At 42.4% G+C, this 18,625-nt stretch overlaps 1 protein-coding gene and 1 long non-coding RNA gene across 4 annotated transcripts in view; one reads left to right on the top strand and one right to left on the bottom strand.

The window, feature by feature from the left end:
• Positions 1-12,773, bottom strand: part of CD99 (CD99 molecule (Xg blood group)) — a 28,009-nt gene extending 15,236 nt beyond the window's left edge. For all 3 annotated transcript variants that reach the window (XM_088521846.1, XM_088521847.1, XM_088521848.1), the window contains exon 1: positions 12,693-12,773. In XM_088521846.1, coding sequence (XP_088377972.1) covers positions 12,693-12,753 — 61 coding nt within the window. In that variant the 5' untranslated portion in view covers positions 12,754-12,773. The remainder of the gene's footprint in view (positions 1-12,692) is intronic.
• LOC148595246 (uncharacterized) overlaps positions 1-18,625 on the top strand; it is a 371,889-nt gene that overhangs the window by 280,634 nt on the left and 72,630 nt on the right. The window lies entirely within an intron of this gene.

Below are 18,625 nucleotides of genomic sequence, written 5' to 3'. Positions count from 1 at the left end.
CATCATAGTATTTGTGGTGATAGAAGCATAGCACGTGTGTCAAGAAATTACAAGGTAATTTTTAAGAGTGCTGGGATAGGACAGGGACAGAGAGTAATATGGTTTTGCAGATTTTTTTTCCCCCTCAATCAACAAGGATAGGAAAATTCTAAAACTTAGAGCACTTTCACGTAAGCACTAAAATCAGACAGCAGCAAGCAAAAAGGTGTGGAGAGATTTGTTTGGTTTTTGCTTATTTCTTCTCAGCTTTGATTTCATGAGGACCGAGTCAAGCTTCAAGACTGCAAATGTTTTTTTAATATGTTTATTGCTATTTCATCTAAGTACTTGACCATACTAAGCATAAGTGATTTACTGAAATGAGTATTTTAATAAAGCATTACAATCTTGTGTAAACACAGAGATTAAGGCAAAATACGAGCAGCTGACAGAAACATGGCTTTATCTACCTTTAGCTGCAGGGTACTCTTGATAAATGCTGCAGATCTTTGATTAAATACCGCTTAACAATCTAGTACTTACTGCCTGTGTGCTGGTACTCCTCCTTGCAAGTGCAAGGTACAATGAAACTTCCAGCTTTCTAGGTATCTGCTCCTAGGTTCTTGGTATTCTTTCTCATAAAAACTCTAAACCACAGACATGTCCCTGGTTAGCAGAAAGTTCCATCTTGCGCCGTATTTACTGGTTTTACAGGTATTTGAAATTGTTTATTCTTCCTTCACACTTTTTAATCTTTTAACAACAGTAGAAAGCAGTTCACACTTTGTGTGTTAATGGCACCAAAGATAAGGTGATGCTGAAACCTAATTTCTGAGAAGATAATCTAATAAAAGTTTAAGCACCATTAGTCCAGCATTGCATTAATTAGGATTAAGAGTTACATCAAAAAGGCCTAAATGACAAAATTCAGGGAGCTGAGGGGAGTGGGGCTCCAGCAGCATCTCCAGGGAATAACTAACAGCAGCTCCCCAAGGCTCTGCTGTTCCCACAGGGACAACAGGACACAGGAGATGGGTGAGGAGTTGAGCTGCTTTTGCCTTCTTTTTCTTTTTGCCTTCTGTTTTTTCTTCTTTTGAGCTGCTGTTGCCTTCTCTTGCTTCTAGAGCAGCACCTTCCTACACTATCCCTGTGGCGAGCAAGGAAGCTCTCCAGCCTGCGCCTCCTCACAGGCCTCAGGTGCAGAGGGCAGTCGCTTTCCCCTCAGGGACACCACAGACCACACACAAGGGGCTGAAGCTCCCACGCTCTCCATGAGCTTCTGCCTTCAGAAGCGAGCTGGGCAGCTGGTCTGGAAGCTCTGAAGCCCTCTTAGGAAACACTGCACTCAAATCTCATCAAGATCAGGTGAGCACTGTGCACTGATCTCCCCTTGGCTACTTTTGAAATTCAGATTGACATGCAGTGGTTAAATACACAACAGATACACATTTTTTTTTCCTAAAGCGAGGAAACCCAATTCCTTAAAGCATGTGTTTCTCACAGTCCTCAGCTCCAAAATTTAACCTGCTCAATAGACCGACTTTTAAGCTTCCACGGAGCTGACAGGCCTCACAGTAACTGCTCTCAGACCCTAGCTATAATTGCTTCCATAACCAGTTGCACACTCACCTCAAGGCTCAATTTATCATGTAAAGGGTGCAAGTCAGTATGTCAGGCCCTTTCTTCCACAGTCAAGAACCACATTACTTCTCAAGGATTTCTGCTTCTCAGACTAGTAAGAGCTTCAATAGGTTTTGGCAAAAACCTTCTCCCATTTGGCTGATGTTTCAAGAACCAGGGAACATCTAACTCTGAAGTGCGTCCTTCAAAACAAAGGGCATCTCACAAGCTGTCAAAACTGTATTTTGAAAAATTGTGGAGTCAGTGCCATGGTGATGCCAGTAAGGTGAGCCTCAGGAGATGAATGTGTGTCCTCTGCCAGTCCCACCAAGTCTGACTTTCAGTGTCCTCACTAGATTCATGAGGTATTAAGACTCACTGAGATAACAACCCACATCACAGCCTCTCGCAAAATTAATAGTTTTGAATAAACTACAAAAATTATGGAGGTTAACCAAAAGGTGGGCTTCAAATTTAAAACTATGAGAACCAAGCAAGCTGCTCTCTCTTCAGTATCAGGTAATTTAATAAAACCATTAGTACTTCTGAAAGTAATTAAAACTGACATCTAGTAACAATGCTACTGTATCATTAAAAGTTTGTAAATAATACTTCTATTGAAATAACAGCATTCTACTCTTTCTTTGCACTGAAAACTATATCTAGATACAATTCCCAGTCAATGCGATGTAATTCCCATATACAGAAAAATGGAGTTTTTGTGATCTCCAGCTTAGATTTCAGAAGTTGCAGGGTTTTTTTTTTTTTTTTCCTCATCTCAGTGTTTATTAAAAAACTTCATACACCTATAGAGTGATGAAGGCAATAGTCTGGTAGCTCCTCTCCACCAAACAAGCTACTGGAGAAGTTCAGCAATCATCATGTAAAGAAGCCAGCCAGGAACTTGTTTGTTGACACCTACTAGCTTATGTAGTGCACCTCTAGCAGGCTCTTGCAGAAACATTAGGAAAGTCTTCACTAAATGATATTAAATTGTAACATATTAAATAGTAACCCAAGGAAGAATTTAGCAGTCAAGTTTTGAAAGCTAGCAGGCAGTCTCAAGAGTTAAAAAGTAGTCAATAATCCTCACTGTGATAAAGAGAGAAGAGTTTAAATTATAATGTATGATGAACAAGTCTCTAAGATGGATCTTACATTCCATTTAGAAATTCCTTTTTTTAAAAAAAAATAAAATTTAGTTAAAATATGCATTTTCTTCACATGAGCTTTGGACAGAGCTAAGGCATAAACAGTCATACTTCAGGAGCAGTACATTGAAATGCTTACTAGCCATAAACGTTAACAGTAGTAATGACTTTGCTTTTCCAGTCTCTGTTTCATTATGGGTCTCAGCCGCAGCTAAAAAGATTTTTCAAGCAATCTGCACACTAAGAAATACCTATCAAAGATTTTGCTGAAAGACAGAGGAGAAAGATTTCATATTTCAGAATTGGAGTGTCTTGTGGTGGGGGGGAGAAAACCAAGCTACTCAAATGAGTCATTGCAAAAAATGACTCAGCCCATAATTTCATCCACCTCTCTGAATCAGTTCTGACACCAGACAGTTTATTTTGTATAACAAAACCTACTACTTGTGCTCAAACTTCATCTTCAAATATCAAAGTGTCTCTATGGCACCAGTGATACATTCTTCCAGCAAATATTTATTATTTAGGATCTAGTCTACGCTATTTTGCATCAATTGACAACAGAGATAGGCCTTGGTGCAATTGTATTCCCTGTTGCACAGAATTTGTTTGCAAACACACAGTACTAGTATCAGCCACGAGATGCGTAATGTGACAACAGCTGGTTTTCCCAGATGAAGGGAAACATCAGAAGAGAAAGCTCATTTCTCTACTTCAACTAATACTGCAATACGTAACACAAATTAGCATTTAAATTTCTGAGGGACACTATACAGGCACACAGTCAACATGCAGGTTTTGGTTACCCAAAACAGGCAGATAAACTAAGCACACAGCAACCACAGAGGTAGAGCAGGCTATTGACCTGGCACATGGTCTTCATCAGAGGAGGATTCTCTCTTCCCCCTTTTAAAAAAAAAAACCTTCACCTATCCATCCTTCACAGTTGTTATCTGAACAACAAGATAAACCCTTCCTTCTGTACTAAGACTACAGTCTCGGGACACAGCAGGTCTGGTGCATTCACATATTTAGTAAAACATATGGAACATGTTCACAAGGAAGCCTTCGGGATGTCAGGTTCAAGTGCACCTTCAGAAGTACTTCCGTTCTGCTATATTTAGCCAAAACACTTATCAAGAACTCTCGGAGTCCATCCTGTGTGTAAAATAGCTTCACCATCTTCATTCTGTTTCTATATTAACTTTTTAATACATATTCGATTTTATATGCCAGTAGTTACACCAGACTTCAGCTTACACCATAAATATACGCATTTTTTAGAACACAGGAAAGCAACAGGAGTGAATAGAAGCGTCCCTAGGACAGGCGACAGCTGCATGATGAAGACTTAAAGCTGTTTCTGCCTAGGGACAGGCCTGGAAGTGGACAGAGTGACAAGGATGCAGTAGCAACATTTGAGGGGAAGGAGTGGAAAAAGTCAGACAAAAGGAGGAAGAAGGAGACAGGCAGAGAGGTTTGGATGCAAAGTCATTGTCAGCTCACTACAGCCACAAGTTTCACAATCACAGCCCTTGCCTGAAGTGTTTTTTGGGGAAGAAAAGTCAGATCCACATCTCAGTTTAATTGACAGTAAAAGAGATGGCCCTTCCAAAAAGCAAGAAGAGCAAAAAGAAAAGCTGGATTTTCTTTTAATGAAAAGTCAGACTGTCAAGTTGCTGGGGAAGACACAAACACGGACAATTCTGATCCAAAGATGTCACGTCTGCAAGACTACTTGCAGCACTCAGGGCAAGGAAGAGTTGCTGAAACACGTAATGAATTTGGGATGCAAGCACAAGATGATTAGCCTCAAGGATGTGTCCAGAAGCAAAGCAGCGGGAAGCCATTTCTGTCATGAAAGAGAGAATGCAAACAGGCATGTGTAGCCAGAGGTGAGGGAAGAAACAAAAGATTGAAAGATAAAGATAGAATACAGAAAAAGGCAACCTTACACAGACTTTTTACATAGGCTTCTCTAAACCCTTCCTCCAAACCTTATCATGATGCTTCATGTTTTCAATCTTAACAAGGACTTGAATGCTCCCACAGCTGTTTTGTCCAACAATAGCATCAGGTCTAATAAAACTGTATCTCAGCCTACACATTCCACCTCACTTATTTTTAACACTCACATCAGTCTACTACTATCGCCACCAGCCCCTCCCCTCTTTACATACAACGAGTATTTTAAGCCAAAGCACTGGGGAGAAACAGGTGATGGTAAATCATATATGTAGAGACTGCAACTCCTTTTTTTCCAAACACACAAGGCCAGGGCATAGTATTTTTGTAGTGGACAATTTAATCTAGTGACACTACCAAAACCGCAGAATATAGTAAGACTTGCTCTTGAGGAAATACCAGCGTTTAACAAATTTCTAACTTATTTATATTTCCTTTAAAATACTGGATTTCTTCACAAACAGAAAAAAATGCAATCAACATTTTGTGTGGTTAAGCAAAAGAAAATCAGCCTACAATTTTACAATTAAAATCTGAGAATATTAATTTTATTCAGGAAAACAATAGGAGTACAATCAAACAGAAGCCCTGTTTTATAAAAAGATTAATTTTCAGACCCCATGCATAATATTTGGCTGACCAAAGAACAACCTCTATTACCAAAAGAAAAAGGATTGTTTCTACCTTGACTAAAACTCTTTGGCTCAAAGTCAAATTAGCCTTGAAGATACTTTACACACACCACTTCTGAATACTCTCTCTTGAAAAATATTCTAATAAGCAAGAGATCCAACAGGAGTCTTACATGACTCCAGCTATAAGAAAGGTAGACTGGAATCAACATCTACAGTTAATTAACAGTTACTTCACTCAATAGCTTTTCATTTTATAAGGGTGCTCCATTTCTTTGATGTTTATAGTATATGTTCACAGCTGACTGAAATCTGCATGAAGAAAATGCAAACGAGATTTGTTATACAGCAAGTATTTTCTGAGACCTGACTTAAATGTAAATTCACTTTCTTTTTAAACGGATTTTAAATGTATTTTTCCCCAACATGTTAAAATGATTTCTGCGTTTGAGATATGAACTCAAAAGGCAAAAACTGCGCCTCTGCAAAAACCTTTATAAACAGACAGCTACACAAGCAACTAGGTTCTTGCAAGTGTCACAGGAATCTGTCTTATGCGTTTTTGGAACTCTTTGTGGAAAATCTTCTGGGCCCTGTTTTTCTGGGAAACCCAGTAACACCAAACATGGAGAATAAAACAGCCTAAAAAGTTTGTGTGCTGCAGAAACTGAAAAATGAACTTACTGGCAGCAGGGAAATCTTTCATAGCCTAGAGTTTGCATACATATAGAAAAGCAAATATTTCTGAGATTTAGTGATTTCTTTTCTTTCTTTTCCCTTTTTCATTCTAATAAAAAACCAAACTAAAAGCTGACCTTATAGTACCAAGGAACCTTCTAAACTCTCACTTCTGCAGTATTATCCCCATGCCCACATATCACTGCTGTTGCTGCTGACGGTTGCTTTTCCAAGGAGACACAGAGATCTCAAATGAGACACCCACGTACCAGGGAAACAACAAGACAGATACAGGGATGTTCATGAATAAAAAAGGAGAGGATATGTCTGAGTAGGATGGAAAGCCCTTTGGAGATCTAGCGCTGCAAGCTAAGGAGAACTGAACACATGGGAGAGCCAGAGCTCAGTGGGATCATAAACTGAAGCACATGCTGTTATGATAACTGATCAGAATCTACTGTACTATGGAGGCCCTGCTGCTGCCAATGCCTCCTGCCCTCCTGCACGGCAGTGATGGATGAGATTCACTGAGTAACTGAGGGAGTAACTGTCCATGGAAGGGAGCGTCAGTTTGAACAAACACAACTGGAAGCCGCTACTTGTTGCCACTGGCCCTGCCATCCTGGGGACCAATTTGCTTCACCACTACAGATGGACGGATGGGACAGGACGGAGGCCTTGGGCTTTTGGAACAGGCAGTATGGCTTGCACAGGAGACAGCCAGCTGCAGGACTCTACAACACTACTGCATGTGCAAAACACTACTGCATGTGCCAAAAGAGCACAAACCCAGGTTTTGTTCCCTCACAAACATCTGCTGGAAGCACTACTGCACTCATCGAGGGGCCACCACTGAAACTCAAAATTTAACCAATTCCCTTGAAAAAACAAGGGAGGAGGTTTCAAACACCTTCACCTTAAAACATTCCTGCTGGCCCCTGCAGAAGCCTAGAGGAGAATTAGGAGCAGACACCAGAGGTTTGAATGCAGTTGCACCCACGCTGGCTGCTGCAGTTTCAGGCTTGCTGCAGCTCTTGCATGAACCCAGAACCAACAAACATGCCTGGTATACAACCGGTACTGCATATACTTCCTTCTCAGTCCCTCTGGCTGAAGACATGAGCTTACCTTCACCTGGAAAGGCCTGGAACTGGCTGCCACGGGGTTGGAAACAGTGCCCTGCCATCTACAATGCCATCGTATGCAAAACTTTAAAGCCACACATCTCCAGAGATCGTTTTCACAATATTGATGACGTGGGGGTTGGAGGAATGACTCTGAAAGAATCACTAAGTAATGGGCCACTGGTAATCATTATCTTTCTCAATGCTGCATTTGCCATTAAATGCTCCAAAGCAAAAGGCACACTCAAGAAACACAGTTTTTAGGAGAGGCAATATGGTTGCAGACATATCTCAACAGCACAAATTACTTTTGCGCAGTGGACGTTGTTTGCCAACGGATCCTATAAAAACACAGCAGGAAACAGGAGCTGGTGAGCTGCTACTCAGGATAAAGGGCCCAGAGGCCCCAGTCAGAACTAGCAGCCTTGGGAATCAGCTGGGGATTCGCACGGGGGTGGCAGCTGCTCTGTTATGTATAAGCAGGCCTCGGGCTGGCCGCTGAGGTGGTGCAGAGATGGCTGGAAGGACGCGACTGCGGAAACTGGCAACCGTAAAGGTAAACTGGGCTAGCAGCAGCAGAGCGGGAAGTAACGCCACAGGTACCCAAAGAAAGATCGACCTCACTGCCTCATGCTGACACATGACAGCGACTCCAGAAACACAGCAGACAGACCAACCCACAAGCATTTGAGGTGGGAGCATGAAGGAGAACTGGTTCTAGCCATGCGGGTCCATGAAGCTGCTGGGCCATCAGGAAGGACTAGCCACACTACAGGGGCAGGGAATCATCTCAGGAAGCCATAATACAAGTCAAGAGGCGATATGATATCTGTGGCATAATATGGCACACCAGAGAGTACGAATGATGAAACAGCATATGTGATGGGAAAAATGGGTATTTGGAGCAGCCTGGTAAGTCGATAGGCCCCGTTCCCTGTGGCAACACTGCAGGTGCTATGTTCTCACACTGCCAGAGCTATCACAAGGGTGGCTACAAGCTGCCTATCTGTTGGGACTACAGAATGCAGCTTAGGCTGGAATCAGGTACAAGGGAAAAACAGAAACTGTCCAAGAATGGGCAGAAGACCATGGAGCAGAGTGGGTGCCTCACACTCTCCGCCACTTCAGCAGCCAGAAAGGTAAAATGGTACAGAGTTTTGTATGACAGGGATGACAGTGACAGCGGGATTTATAAGGGATTTATATCCTGTGCAGTTCTTAAACACGCGTCTTGCAGACGTGAGCCGTGGGATGCATTAGGCAAACACGACAGTTTCAGCAGCAGTGGTGTCCTGCGTGGGAAGAGGCCACAGTGGCAGCCGCAACCAGCTCTGACACCAATGTAAGCAACTTGTCACCCACCAAAACTTCAACCAGTCAGAGCAGCACACAGACTACTCTCACTCGAACATATTGAAGAAGCAGCATCAGCCACTGGGGGCTGGACACAAGTGAGGAGGCACTCTGGGAGCAACAGAAAGAGAGAAGGAGAGAGGCTGTAGAGAAAATATGGGGCTGGAGATTCACTCTTGGAAGGACAGTCTCCACGCCAAAGAAGATCCTTGAGGTACCACAGGCAACCCATGATGGGGCAGGGACACTGAGAGGCAAGGAGTACCATAAGGAAACTAGTAAAAACTAGTAAAAAAGCACAGAAGAGCAGTAGAAAAAAAAAAAATCAAACACCAACCCTAACCTCTCACAGCACCTGCCACACTTTAAGATGAGAGACTGAGACACACTTTCAGAGCAACCTTGATGAAAATCAAGTGAAACTGAGAGAGGCAGGACAAGCATTTGGCTTAAGTCAAGTCTGGGGAAGGGGGAGGAAGGTGTTTGCTTCTGAGTGTTTCTTTCATCATTTATGTTTTCCCATATCTGAATCAGGGATTAGATGGTTGTGTTAACTGGCAGCAAGTCAGAATGGAAGTTCCCCAGGTAAAGATTGCTTTTCTTGTGACAACCTCTCCACATACTTCAGCTAGACTCTGCAGAGCAGAATCCTGTGCCAGAGCACAGAAAAACAGCAAAACTAAAAAAAGATGCTTGCCCCTTTCAAGATGACCTTAAATGATAAGGATTATTACAGCACTTGGCTAACACCATCACCCGATAAAATACAAATTTACTGCAGTGAGAGGGTTCAGCAAAGCCAAGAGTTAAAAACAACCCCTTAGCGCGAGCAAACCTATCACACGTACCACAGCAACATCAGGAAGACACTGAAATTGGTTTTGGCTGGACCGCGGCCAGGCTTGAGCTTGGCTAAGTCATGCTTAGCCCTTGCCAAGTTAGAACACTGCAACTAGAGAAAGCTGTAGCAGTTTGTTGCAGTGATGTCATTTTGATCTAGCAGTGCAGTGGCCATTTTATACAAGAGCACCACATATGAAATCCCAACCATTTCCAGCTAGCGGAAACGGTGGCTGTAACAATATCTCCTGCATTTTGCAAGTTCGCGCTGCCAAGTATGTGCACTAGTTCCACTATAAAAATACTTAAAGAAAACTATATTTTTTTAAAAAAGTCAATTTTAAAAGGCAAGTAATTCTACAACCTTCAAAGCAGAGAACAGTTTTCTGGAGTTCCTGCCCTATCTCCCTATTCCAGCTAAAAGCTGTAACTGTGAGATTACAGGCAGGCTCCTTTAACCACCTCTCATTTAACTAGTAATTTTTCACAGTCCTGACTTGCCTCAACAAAAAATTATCGCCACAGGTGGAATTCTTTCCCTCTACTCATAGCCACTGAATTACAGCAGTTTTAGGAAGCAGGGATCTCTGCCTTCAAAGAGCCTTAGGCTACAGATCTTACAACACAGATACTTCAGTTCCCAAGCAAGTCTTTGCTCACCTCCTACTATTCAACACCACAACTATTTCTAGTGGAAACTGCGCTTCAATCAGCAAACTCTACCCAAGGCTTGAGAGAATACTTAAAAGTGTGTACCCTTGAGCACAAACTCTAGACGTGCAGTAAATAGATGCCTTTTTAAGCCTTGATATTTCTGCAGTACAGGAGGGAAACCTTGAGTTCCGTGGCTATGTGCAAGCTCCAGGCATTTTTGTTTTCCTGCCTGTCATTGTTTGTTTCTTTTCAATTCTGAGGTGCTGAACTCTTCCTATACACTGTACCGAAAACCTAGGACTTAATATTTTTTCATAATAATAAAAACAGATGTCCAAAAGTACGGTTCTGGACATAATAATCACAAAAGCCTGAAAGTTAAGTCCTGGGCTAAACCGGTGTTGTTGCAGATTTAAGGTGCCTGAGCCAATGTGGTGACTCACCCCTGGCCAGGGTGGGAAGGCTCCTTCCCTCTCTCCCCCTCCAAGCCCCATTTCCACTGCAGATGTTCGGCCCGGCCGCTCCCTCGTGCTGCCTCGACACCCCTCCGACACTGCAGCAGAGATTCAACGCACCACATGAGTCATTTGCTGACTTAAGTTGACTCATGTGAGTCCGGTGGGCACCAGCCCAACCACAAAAGGAGAGAAATGGGAAAATCCCGCTCCTTAGCAGGGACCAGCTGCTAGCCCAGCTCAAGCCACAGTGTCCAAACTCACCGCCCTCCTCTGGATTCAGCCCCATGGACACCTAAATCCCAGTTTACCCCAACTTGCTGAGCTCATACCCAGCAGATACTGAAAACAGCAGCTGCAAGGTTAAAACTGCAAGCTCTTCCTTTAGGCAAGCCCAAACAGCAGAGTTTGCCATTGCTCAACAGCGCATTCAGATCCCCCACGACACTCTGCGTGTTGTTTTAACGCAGACACAGTTTTCAAGTGTTTGGGATAATAAAAGTCCATGGCAAGGCCACAGGCACACATGCTTTATCTGCGAGAGCCAGCGGCCCCAGGGAAACTGGATGCCTGCTCAAGCCCAAGCAGTTACACAACAGCTGTGCAGGAAAATCCTTAATTTTCACAGCAACTTGTTGAAATAGATTGCCGACAGCCTTCGAGCAGTGACATATAAGCCTCCAGAGCACGCAGTTCAGATTTTGCCTGTATTTTAACCGAAGACTGAAGCAGCACAAAACTGAAGCTGCCTGAAACCGCCCCACCCTCGCCAGACTGACAGCCTCAGCAGTTCTTGCAGTCTTCCTTTTGTATGAAGAAAAGCATTTTAACTTATTAACTCATCTATTCAGTTCACATTCCGGACATTAGCCACTAGTCAGGTAGGTTAAGCAACTTATTAAAAATCTATCTTTTAAAAATTTAGCATCCTTTTCTTCAGAAGGGCGAACACCAAGATTCAAGGCAGGCTTGGTACACTTTTCCTCCAATGAAGCAGGACATACGGACACAAGGAGTTCACCTCAAAAAACTATAAGCGGTTATCTTAGAAAGCCTAAATTTGCATGACCCCAAATACCTCCCTGTCTTAAGACCATTACACCAAAGGTCTTCATGCCCAAGACTGTGAGGAATGTTTACAGAAAGAGAGGAGCAAATTTTCAAAAATAAGGAGTAATCTGATATCTCAAGTACAGGAGTATGAATCATCTGCCAGATTTCTAGGCAGTTATTGTAAAATTTTACTGTTTTCTCCAGGAGTTCAGATGGCAACCAGCAATTAAGACTGCAGCAAGGCTATAGGAGGGTAACTCGGTTCCAACAGGCTTGAAGGCAAACCATGTTATCTATCTGGCATGGCACAGTTCTCTACACCTCGCTGCAAGGGCGTAGGGACTGGTATATTTTTGGTTTCCTTTCCTCCACAAGGAAGAGAAACACAGTTTTTAATATTTGAAAAGTCACCTTTGCAAAGCACCTGGCAAAAAAAAATACCCTTGGTATAGCATTAAACGTACTTACTAACAAAGAAGCACAAATAAACCAATAAATAAAAAGGCGTTTCCTAGAAATAAAGAGAAAAGTTATGACAAGAAGTTTGCATTGCGTATTCCAAACTCAGGAGCCCAGCCGCAAGCTAATTGCCTGCATAAGCTAATTGTCCTGAATAAGACAATAAATAATAATAATAATAATAAAGCAGTAGTGGGAGCTACTTTTCTTCGAAGGAGGGCTCCCTCCCGAGCCGGCACCTCTCCGCACACCGAACACCAGCCCGCTCTCACACGCACCCCGTTCTCCCCACGGTGGTGGCAAACCGGCCCATTCAAACACGGTGGCGCCCGAGAAGCTCCCGGGAATCCTGCCCGGGCGTTTCACCCTGGAGCTTCCCCGCTCCTGAACGGACTGCAGCTGGCACGGGAAGGGCACTCGCCAGTGAGCAACGGCAGCCCCAAGTTTACCATAACGCCGTTTTCTTTCCCAAAATGGAAGCGGCGCCGGGGCAGCGCTGCGGGCAGGGCAGCCCCCGCCACCAGCGGGGCAGCCCGCGGTCCCCGCGGGGCAGGTGGCAGCGGGGCCGGCACCGCGCGGGACCCTCCTCCTTGCGCCACGGGGAGAACGGGGAGACGCAGCGGAGAAGGCGCCGCGTCGCCACCGAGCACCGGACCGGACCCGACCCGCGCACCCGGGCTCGGCGCTGCCCCCCGGACCCCCCCTGAACCCCTGCCGGGCTCGGCTCACCTGTGGCGCGGGCGAGGAGCGCCAGGAGCGGCAGCAGGAGCAGGAGCGCGCGAGCCGCCATGGCCGTGGCCGTGCCCGCCGCCTCCGTGCTGCCCGCGCGGCCGGGCCCTGCCTCCCTCCCTCCCTCCCCGCTTCCCGCCGCCGCCCCGGGCGCCGCCCGGGCGCCGCCCCGCGGCCTCCGCGCTCGTGGCGGGCGCTGGGCGGCCCCGCGGCGGGGCCGGAGCCGTACGGGGCCTCGCGCGTTGCTTCCCGTTAGTCAGAGGGGTCCGTTCCTCTGCGCTGGCGTCTGTAGGGATTTGCCGCCTGCGAAGGGAAGTCACTGAGTCACTGCCGCCGGCTCGTAAAGCGGTGGCAAGGTTTATTCCTCCTGGGCAGTTCACGGCCAAGTAATTATCAGGTCTAACCTTTGGCAATACGGAGTTTTATTACGGCAAGTATTTATTACGGCCGAGTGTTAAGTTAGGGGAAAACTTTTCCTTTCAAATATCAGGGTTTTGCAGAAATGGTACTGCAGAGCCCGCTGATGACAGCAGACAGTTGTGTCTGACCTTGACCACTGAATAGGTGGCTTTCCCAGTCGTTGATGTTCATGGAATCATTATTAAGCTGTTGTTAGAAGCATCCTTTTTTTTTTTTTTTTTTTTTTTCCTCTGGGCTCCAAGGCCAGAGATGAAGATACAAGATTAAATATGTGCACATGCATTGTGTAGCCCAGCAGTACATATCTATTCATTACTGTTACCTTTTCATTCACAGGAAATTATGAATGTCGCTCAAAGGATTCCTTTAACAGAGTATTTATAACGGCTGCTAATTATCTTCCAAGGAGTTGCTATGTTGACAAAAAGAAAATAATTTCTTCTCCCGATGTGCTGTGCTCTTTATTCTACCACTTTCTAGCACCTGCACTCTTTTCTTCAGGATGACCTGACTACCAAGAAGCTTGTAGATACCTCATTGGAATGACAATGTCAAGTGAGACCTCTGCAGCATCCTGCTTCCGTAGTTGGTCATTGTCAAACACATCTTCAGGGAAGGCAAAAGCAACCCCCGTTAAGGCGAATAGCAGATAATTGCCCTTCTTTTCTTTATCTCCTGCCCTTCATCTCTTGCTCTTTCCTAGTGGCTTCTACTTGGGTTCATCCTTGAGACACCATCATTGTTTGCTAGCACTACCTGCCATATGGCTAGTAAAATGTCTGCGTTGTGAATATCAAATGTTTTTTTTTCAGTTTTACTAGTTTCTTGCTAATAATTTTCTAATGTAAAGATTTCACAGACAACTTGTGAAAATGAGTTTCGCTATTCACAGTAGCTCCCTACTCTAGGTCTGGAATCTTGATTAACCCCCTACACACACAGTTTGTCATTTCATACATAAAGACAGCTTATCTGTAAAAATAAGAATAATTTAGTATATGTAGTGTATTTATTAGTAATTCAGATGGTCATCTGGTTGTGTGAATAATATTCACTGTCTGGGATTTACTTCTTCCAATAATAGTAGCAGTTTTTGCCCTACTTGGCTTCCATTGGTTATCCCAGCACTTATTTCTCTCTGTTTGTCTCCTACCCTTAGCCTTTGCAAACAGCTCAGACAGTTGCTTGATCTGAAGATGCCTTGGAAGGAAAGATGCCTTGGAAGTCACAGGTTATCTCATTTTTAAAGAACAGCATCCTTAAGAGACATGAAAATTGTATATGGTTTGGCCCTATGAAAAGTACAATTTATACAACAACGGTTGTACAAGTACAATAAAAGGTGGAAGTTGTAAATCTGGAAGAAACTACCCAGACTTCAACAAACTGAAAAGATGTGAGCAGCTTGAGGAAAGCTATAAAGATAAATGCTCCTTTCCTCTGTTTCCTCCTATTGCTCTTTTTAAGTAAGATTCTTGTAACCATTTCCTGTCTCTGCTCAACATAACTTCTTGCTCCTTTTGCTTTTGAGCTCTCATTGTTTCCGGAAAAAAACATAACTCATCAGATACGATGAGTGTGAGTATGTGTGTGTATGGAGCAGGTAACCTTGCTGCTCTGCTTGTTACCTAAGGAGAGCTTTTGGGGAAAGAGGGCCACAACCATTAGTTAGAGAAGCAGATGGGCAAGACAGTATTTAGAAAGAAAGAAAGGTGTTGTTCATGTCAATGGTAAAAAGCTTTGAGGCGTACGCCTTACAGTGGCAAAATTTGTAGGAATATGGAAGGGGAAAATAACCCTGGAATTTACTTTGTCTTTTTTTTTTTTTTTTTTGGCTTGTGCTGTTCACCTGGATTTGGCACCTGTGAATTCACCTGTGAATTTGTGTTGTTGTTTTGGGTTGTTTTTTCTTTTTGGGGTTTTTTTTGGATTTTGTTTTGTTTTGAAGAATGAAATATAAAACTTACTACAAACATAGTTAACCTTAATGTATCCTTGGTTGAAGATTATAAAAACTACATCAAGCATCAGTATTATTACCAGCTCTGGGACTATACGCAGGGTTGACTAGAGTCTTAACCAAACCTCAGCATCTCCTATGCTGCTTTTCCTGCCTCCTGCGTGTGTAGTATTTTCTGATGGCTTTTGTTTTTCCCGGTTATGGACATTAACACGCTGCAGCTTGAGGGTCTCTTCTTCCTAAGAAAACAAATTGGATTCCTCTACAGCAGTGCAGTAGAGCTAGATAACAAAGATCTTATAAGGAAAGAGTTTAGCAGGAAATATGGATATACCAGACAACCTCTGCAAAGTCCAGTTGTGCTTTTACTGCACGTCCTGTAGCTATAAACTATTCAAAAATCTTTCCATGATCGAAGTTTAGGATATTTTTTTCTCACAAAATTGGTATGACTTTATAACTCGTTCTTTGCATATTAATCTACACTTGAAGAGCTGATGGGGAAAAAAGCCTACATATGATAGGAGTATTATTCAAGAGTTTAATTTCATAAAAGGACACACAGTTTACTGATTAATGAAATAATCTGTTATTTAAAAAAAAAAAGCACTTCTTTGTCATTATTTTAATGAAAGGGATATTTTGTTCTCTAGGTAAGTGTTTCAAGCAAATAGAGACCTCAGCTACAGCCCTTAACATGTTTTTCCTAAGTCACATGAAATACCAGCTCTATTTTATGTATATATCAGTAGAATATAGGAAGGATATTGAAAAGGATATTGAACAGATTTTCAGCAGTGATACACAGGCTATTTAATCTTATTAATCTGAATATCTGTAAGTATAGACACTCACTGCTAATTCTAAGTGTCTTAAACCTTAGATCTTTAGGAACTAACTGCATTTGCTGTTCCTGCAGCTTTCTGAGCAACCTATTCTTTACTATTTCTCTCTCTTCTCTTAGATGTTCTCTTCTTTAATACTTGCAACTGTAACACACCAGGATAATTGGAAATAGTAGCCTTTTATTATGAGTAGATAATACCTACCCTAATACCTACCCATCATTTAGGGGGTTGACTTTTAAGTAAGAGATGGCTTTCTTAGTGTATTTTAACAGTTCATCTGGAAGATCTAGCAATGCTGGAGTAGAAAGACTTGTTTGCTAGGGTATTTTTAGGCTAGGTGTATTAAATATTTTTATTATTATTATTTTGTATATTTTGAGTTCCTTTTCTGGTGGAACAATTGATTTTTTTCATACTGTGATGTATTAAAACTTCTGTTAGGTTTGCATACTTTATTGATTTATTTCTGTTTCAGTAAACTAGTTTCTTTAGTATGGTCTAGGAAACTGAGCGTTTTTTTATTTTTTTTTTTTTTTTAGCTCTTTATAAGAATTTCTTTTCATGATGTATGGTTAGCAGTGCAGAGCTGTGCATACTTATCAAGTACAATTGCTTTTACAGAGCTCTTTTTGAAGATCCTTATAAGCTGTGCTGTGCCGTTGTGTAGATGTGTCCCAAGAAAGAAATGCAGTTCTTCAGCTGACATGAACTCATACAGTCCTCTTGACTCCTTTAGCAGTATGGCAATTTTATACTAGCTGTTACATTTGTATTTTGTAATTTGTAGTTTTTTGAACTGCTGAGATTCATGTTCCATGATTAACTACATGAAACCTCTGTTTCCTTCTCTATATGTTTCATTGTTAAACTTTATTTTGAATATTTTAATTTTCCTGTGTTTTAATGTACATATTTATTTGACTTACTGAAAAGAAAATCTAGAATAAATTTTCTCTATTTCTGGCAAAGTGAAGTTTGCTGTAATGGAGTGTGTCGTCCTTTTGAAAAACTAGTGACATCCAATATTTTTTTACTTGTAAGAACAAAATAAGTCCATTTTAAGATGATAACTTAATGATGATTTTGTTTGTTCTTTTCCCTGATGTTAAATTCTATTTGTTCCCACTCTTTAAATACAGAAGAATGAATGAGAAAAACTGACTAAACACACCCTTAACAAGGTAAATGCTACACTGAGTTTCTGCTATTTGTTCAAGAAGCTGAATCCTTCTGAAACTGAGTCAATATGATTGGCATACACCAGGGGTGTTTTATTCCATAAAACAGGAACATGTGAGCATATATTTAGTCATTCAAGTACTGTTGTCCTTTCCTGTATTATCTGAATGTATCCTACTTAACATTTCTGTTTGTTTTTATATACATATATATTTATTTTTGCTTCTAAGGAAAAATAACTCATTTTTGCAACTTATTATGTTCACATGAAACAAAGCAAGTTAAAGGGCCTTTTTTTTTCAGCCGCACTGTGTTGATTGTTATATTCCCAATATAGATGTTGCCTAAGAGGTAAAAAAAAAAATGTGAAAGTTTTCTCTTTTCTTTCATACAAGCTTGAATGTGCGTGTCTCATTGTTCTGGAATCGAGCTTCCCAGAAGTTTCTTTCCTGTCAAAATTGAGTGAAGCGGTCATACATCCCATTCCGTGGCAACCCCTTCCTTTCCTTGCCGTGGGAATTCAGCGCTGAGTAATCACTGCTTCTAGCTCACGCTTTCCTTCCCAGCAATCCTGCAGAAACCAGCTGCAGCGCGTGCCACCGTGACCCCTACCAAGGGCACGAAACAGACCGGGTGCCTTGAAGGTGAGTTAATCCAATGCAGAATTGGATGAACTATAAGACCATCATGATTCAGGAATTTCCATGGCCGAGCCAATGAGACAGTTTTGGGTTATGTGCTTTGCTAGAGGCCTAGGTCAGATCAGAAGAGAAAAAGCCAAGGTTTAATGAAAACTACTTTTTCTTCCATGGATTGCTGCCTTCTACATCTCCACCTCTGTTACATAGCACAGATTACATAACTGGCAAATACCATGAAGACAATAAGGGTGTAGCTGAATTCTTGAGAGAGCTTAGCAGATCTCACAAACAGGGTGTAAATTTAGCAGCTGTTTGTGAAGGTATTTTGTTCTTAATGATTTTTGTGTATGCATGCTAGATGCATCACATTAGAGCAAAATCTTTTGAGCTATGCTGATATAATAAAAACATCTCTGTGTTTCTCTTTTAAATCTCCTTGTAGGAATCCTTCATTAAAAAGTTATGGAAAATGCTTCTGGCACTTCACTTGTCCTAGACAAGCATAAGTTATTGGAATTGTATGTAGTAGAATACAAGCAGGAGATGCTCTAGGATACATGCTATAACTCGTACTGCTTGCTGTCTCACTTAGTTTTAAAGCTTTTGAAAGCTTTTTGCCTGCTGCATCAGGCCCAGCAATAGCATCATAGAATCATAGAATGCTTAAGGTTGGAAGGGACCTCCAACCCCCCTGCACATGCAGGGTCACCTAGAGCACGTGGCACAGGACTGCGTCCAAGCGGGTTTTGAAGATCTCCAGAGAAGGAGACTCCACAACGTCTGGGCAGCCTGTTCCAGTGCTCTGTCACCCTCACTGTTAAGAAATTTTTCCTTAAGTTCCTGTGGAGCTTTTGATGCTTCAGTTTCCGGCCATTTCCTCTAGTT

The sequence above is a fragment of the Tinamus guttatus genome, unplaced genomic scaffold (genome assembly GCF_059628265.1).
Source record: "Tinamus guttatus ecotype Peru unplaced genomic scaffold, ASM5962826v1 Tinamus_guttatus_pri_ptg000134l, whole genome shotgun sequence".
In the NCBI taxonomy this organism is placed as follows: domain Eukaryota; kingdom Metazoa; phylum Chordata; class Aves; order Tinamiformes; family Tinamidae; genus Tinamus; species Tinamus guttatus.
The sequence above is the reverse complement of the archived record's forward strand: the minus strand, read 5'-3'. Positions and strand labels throughout refer to the sequence as shown.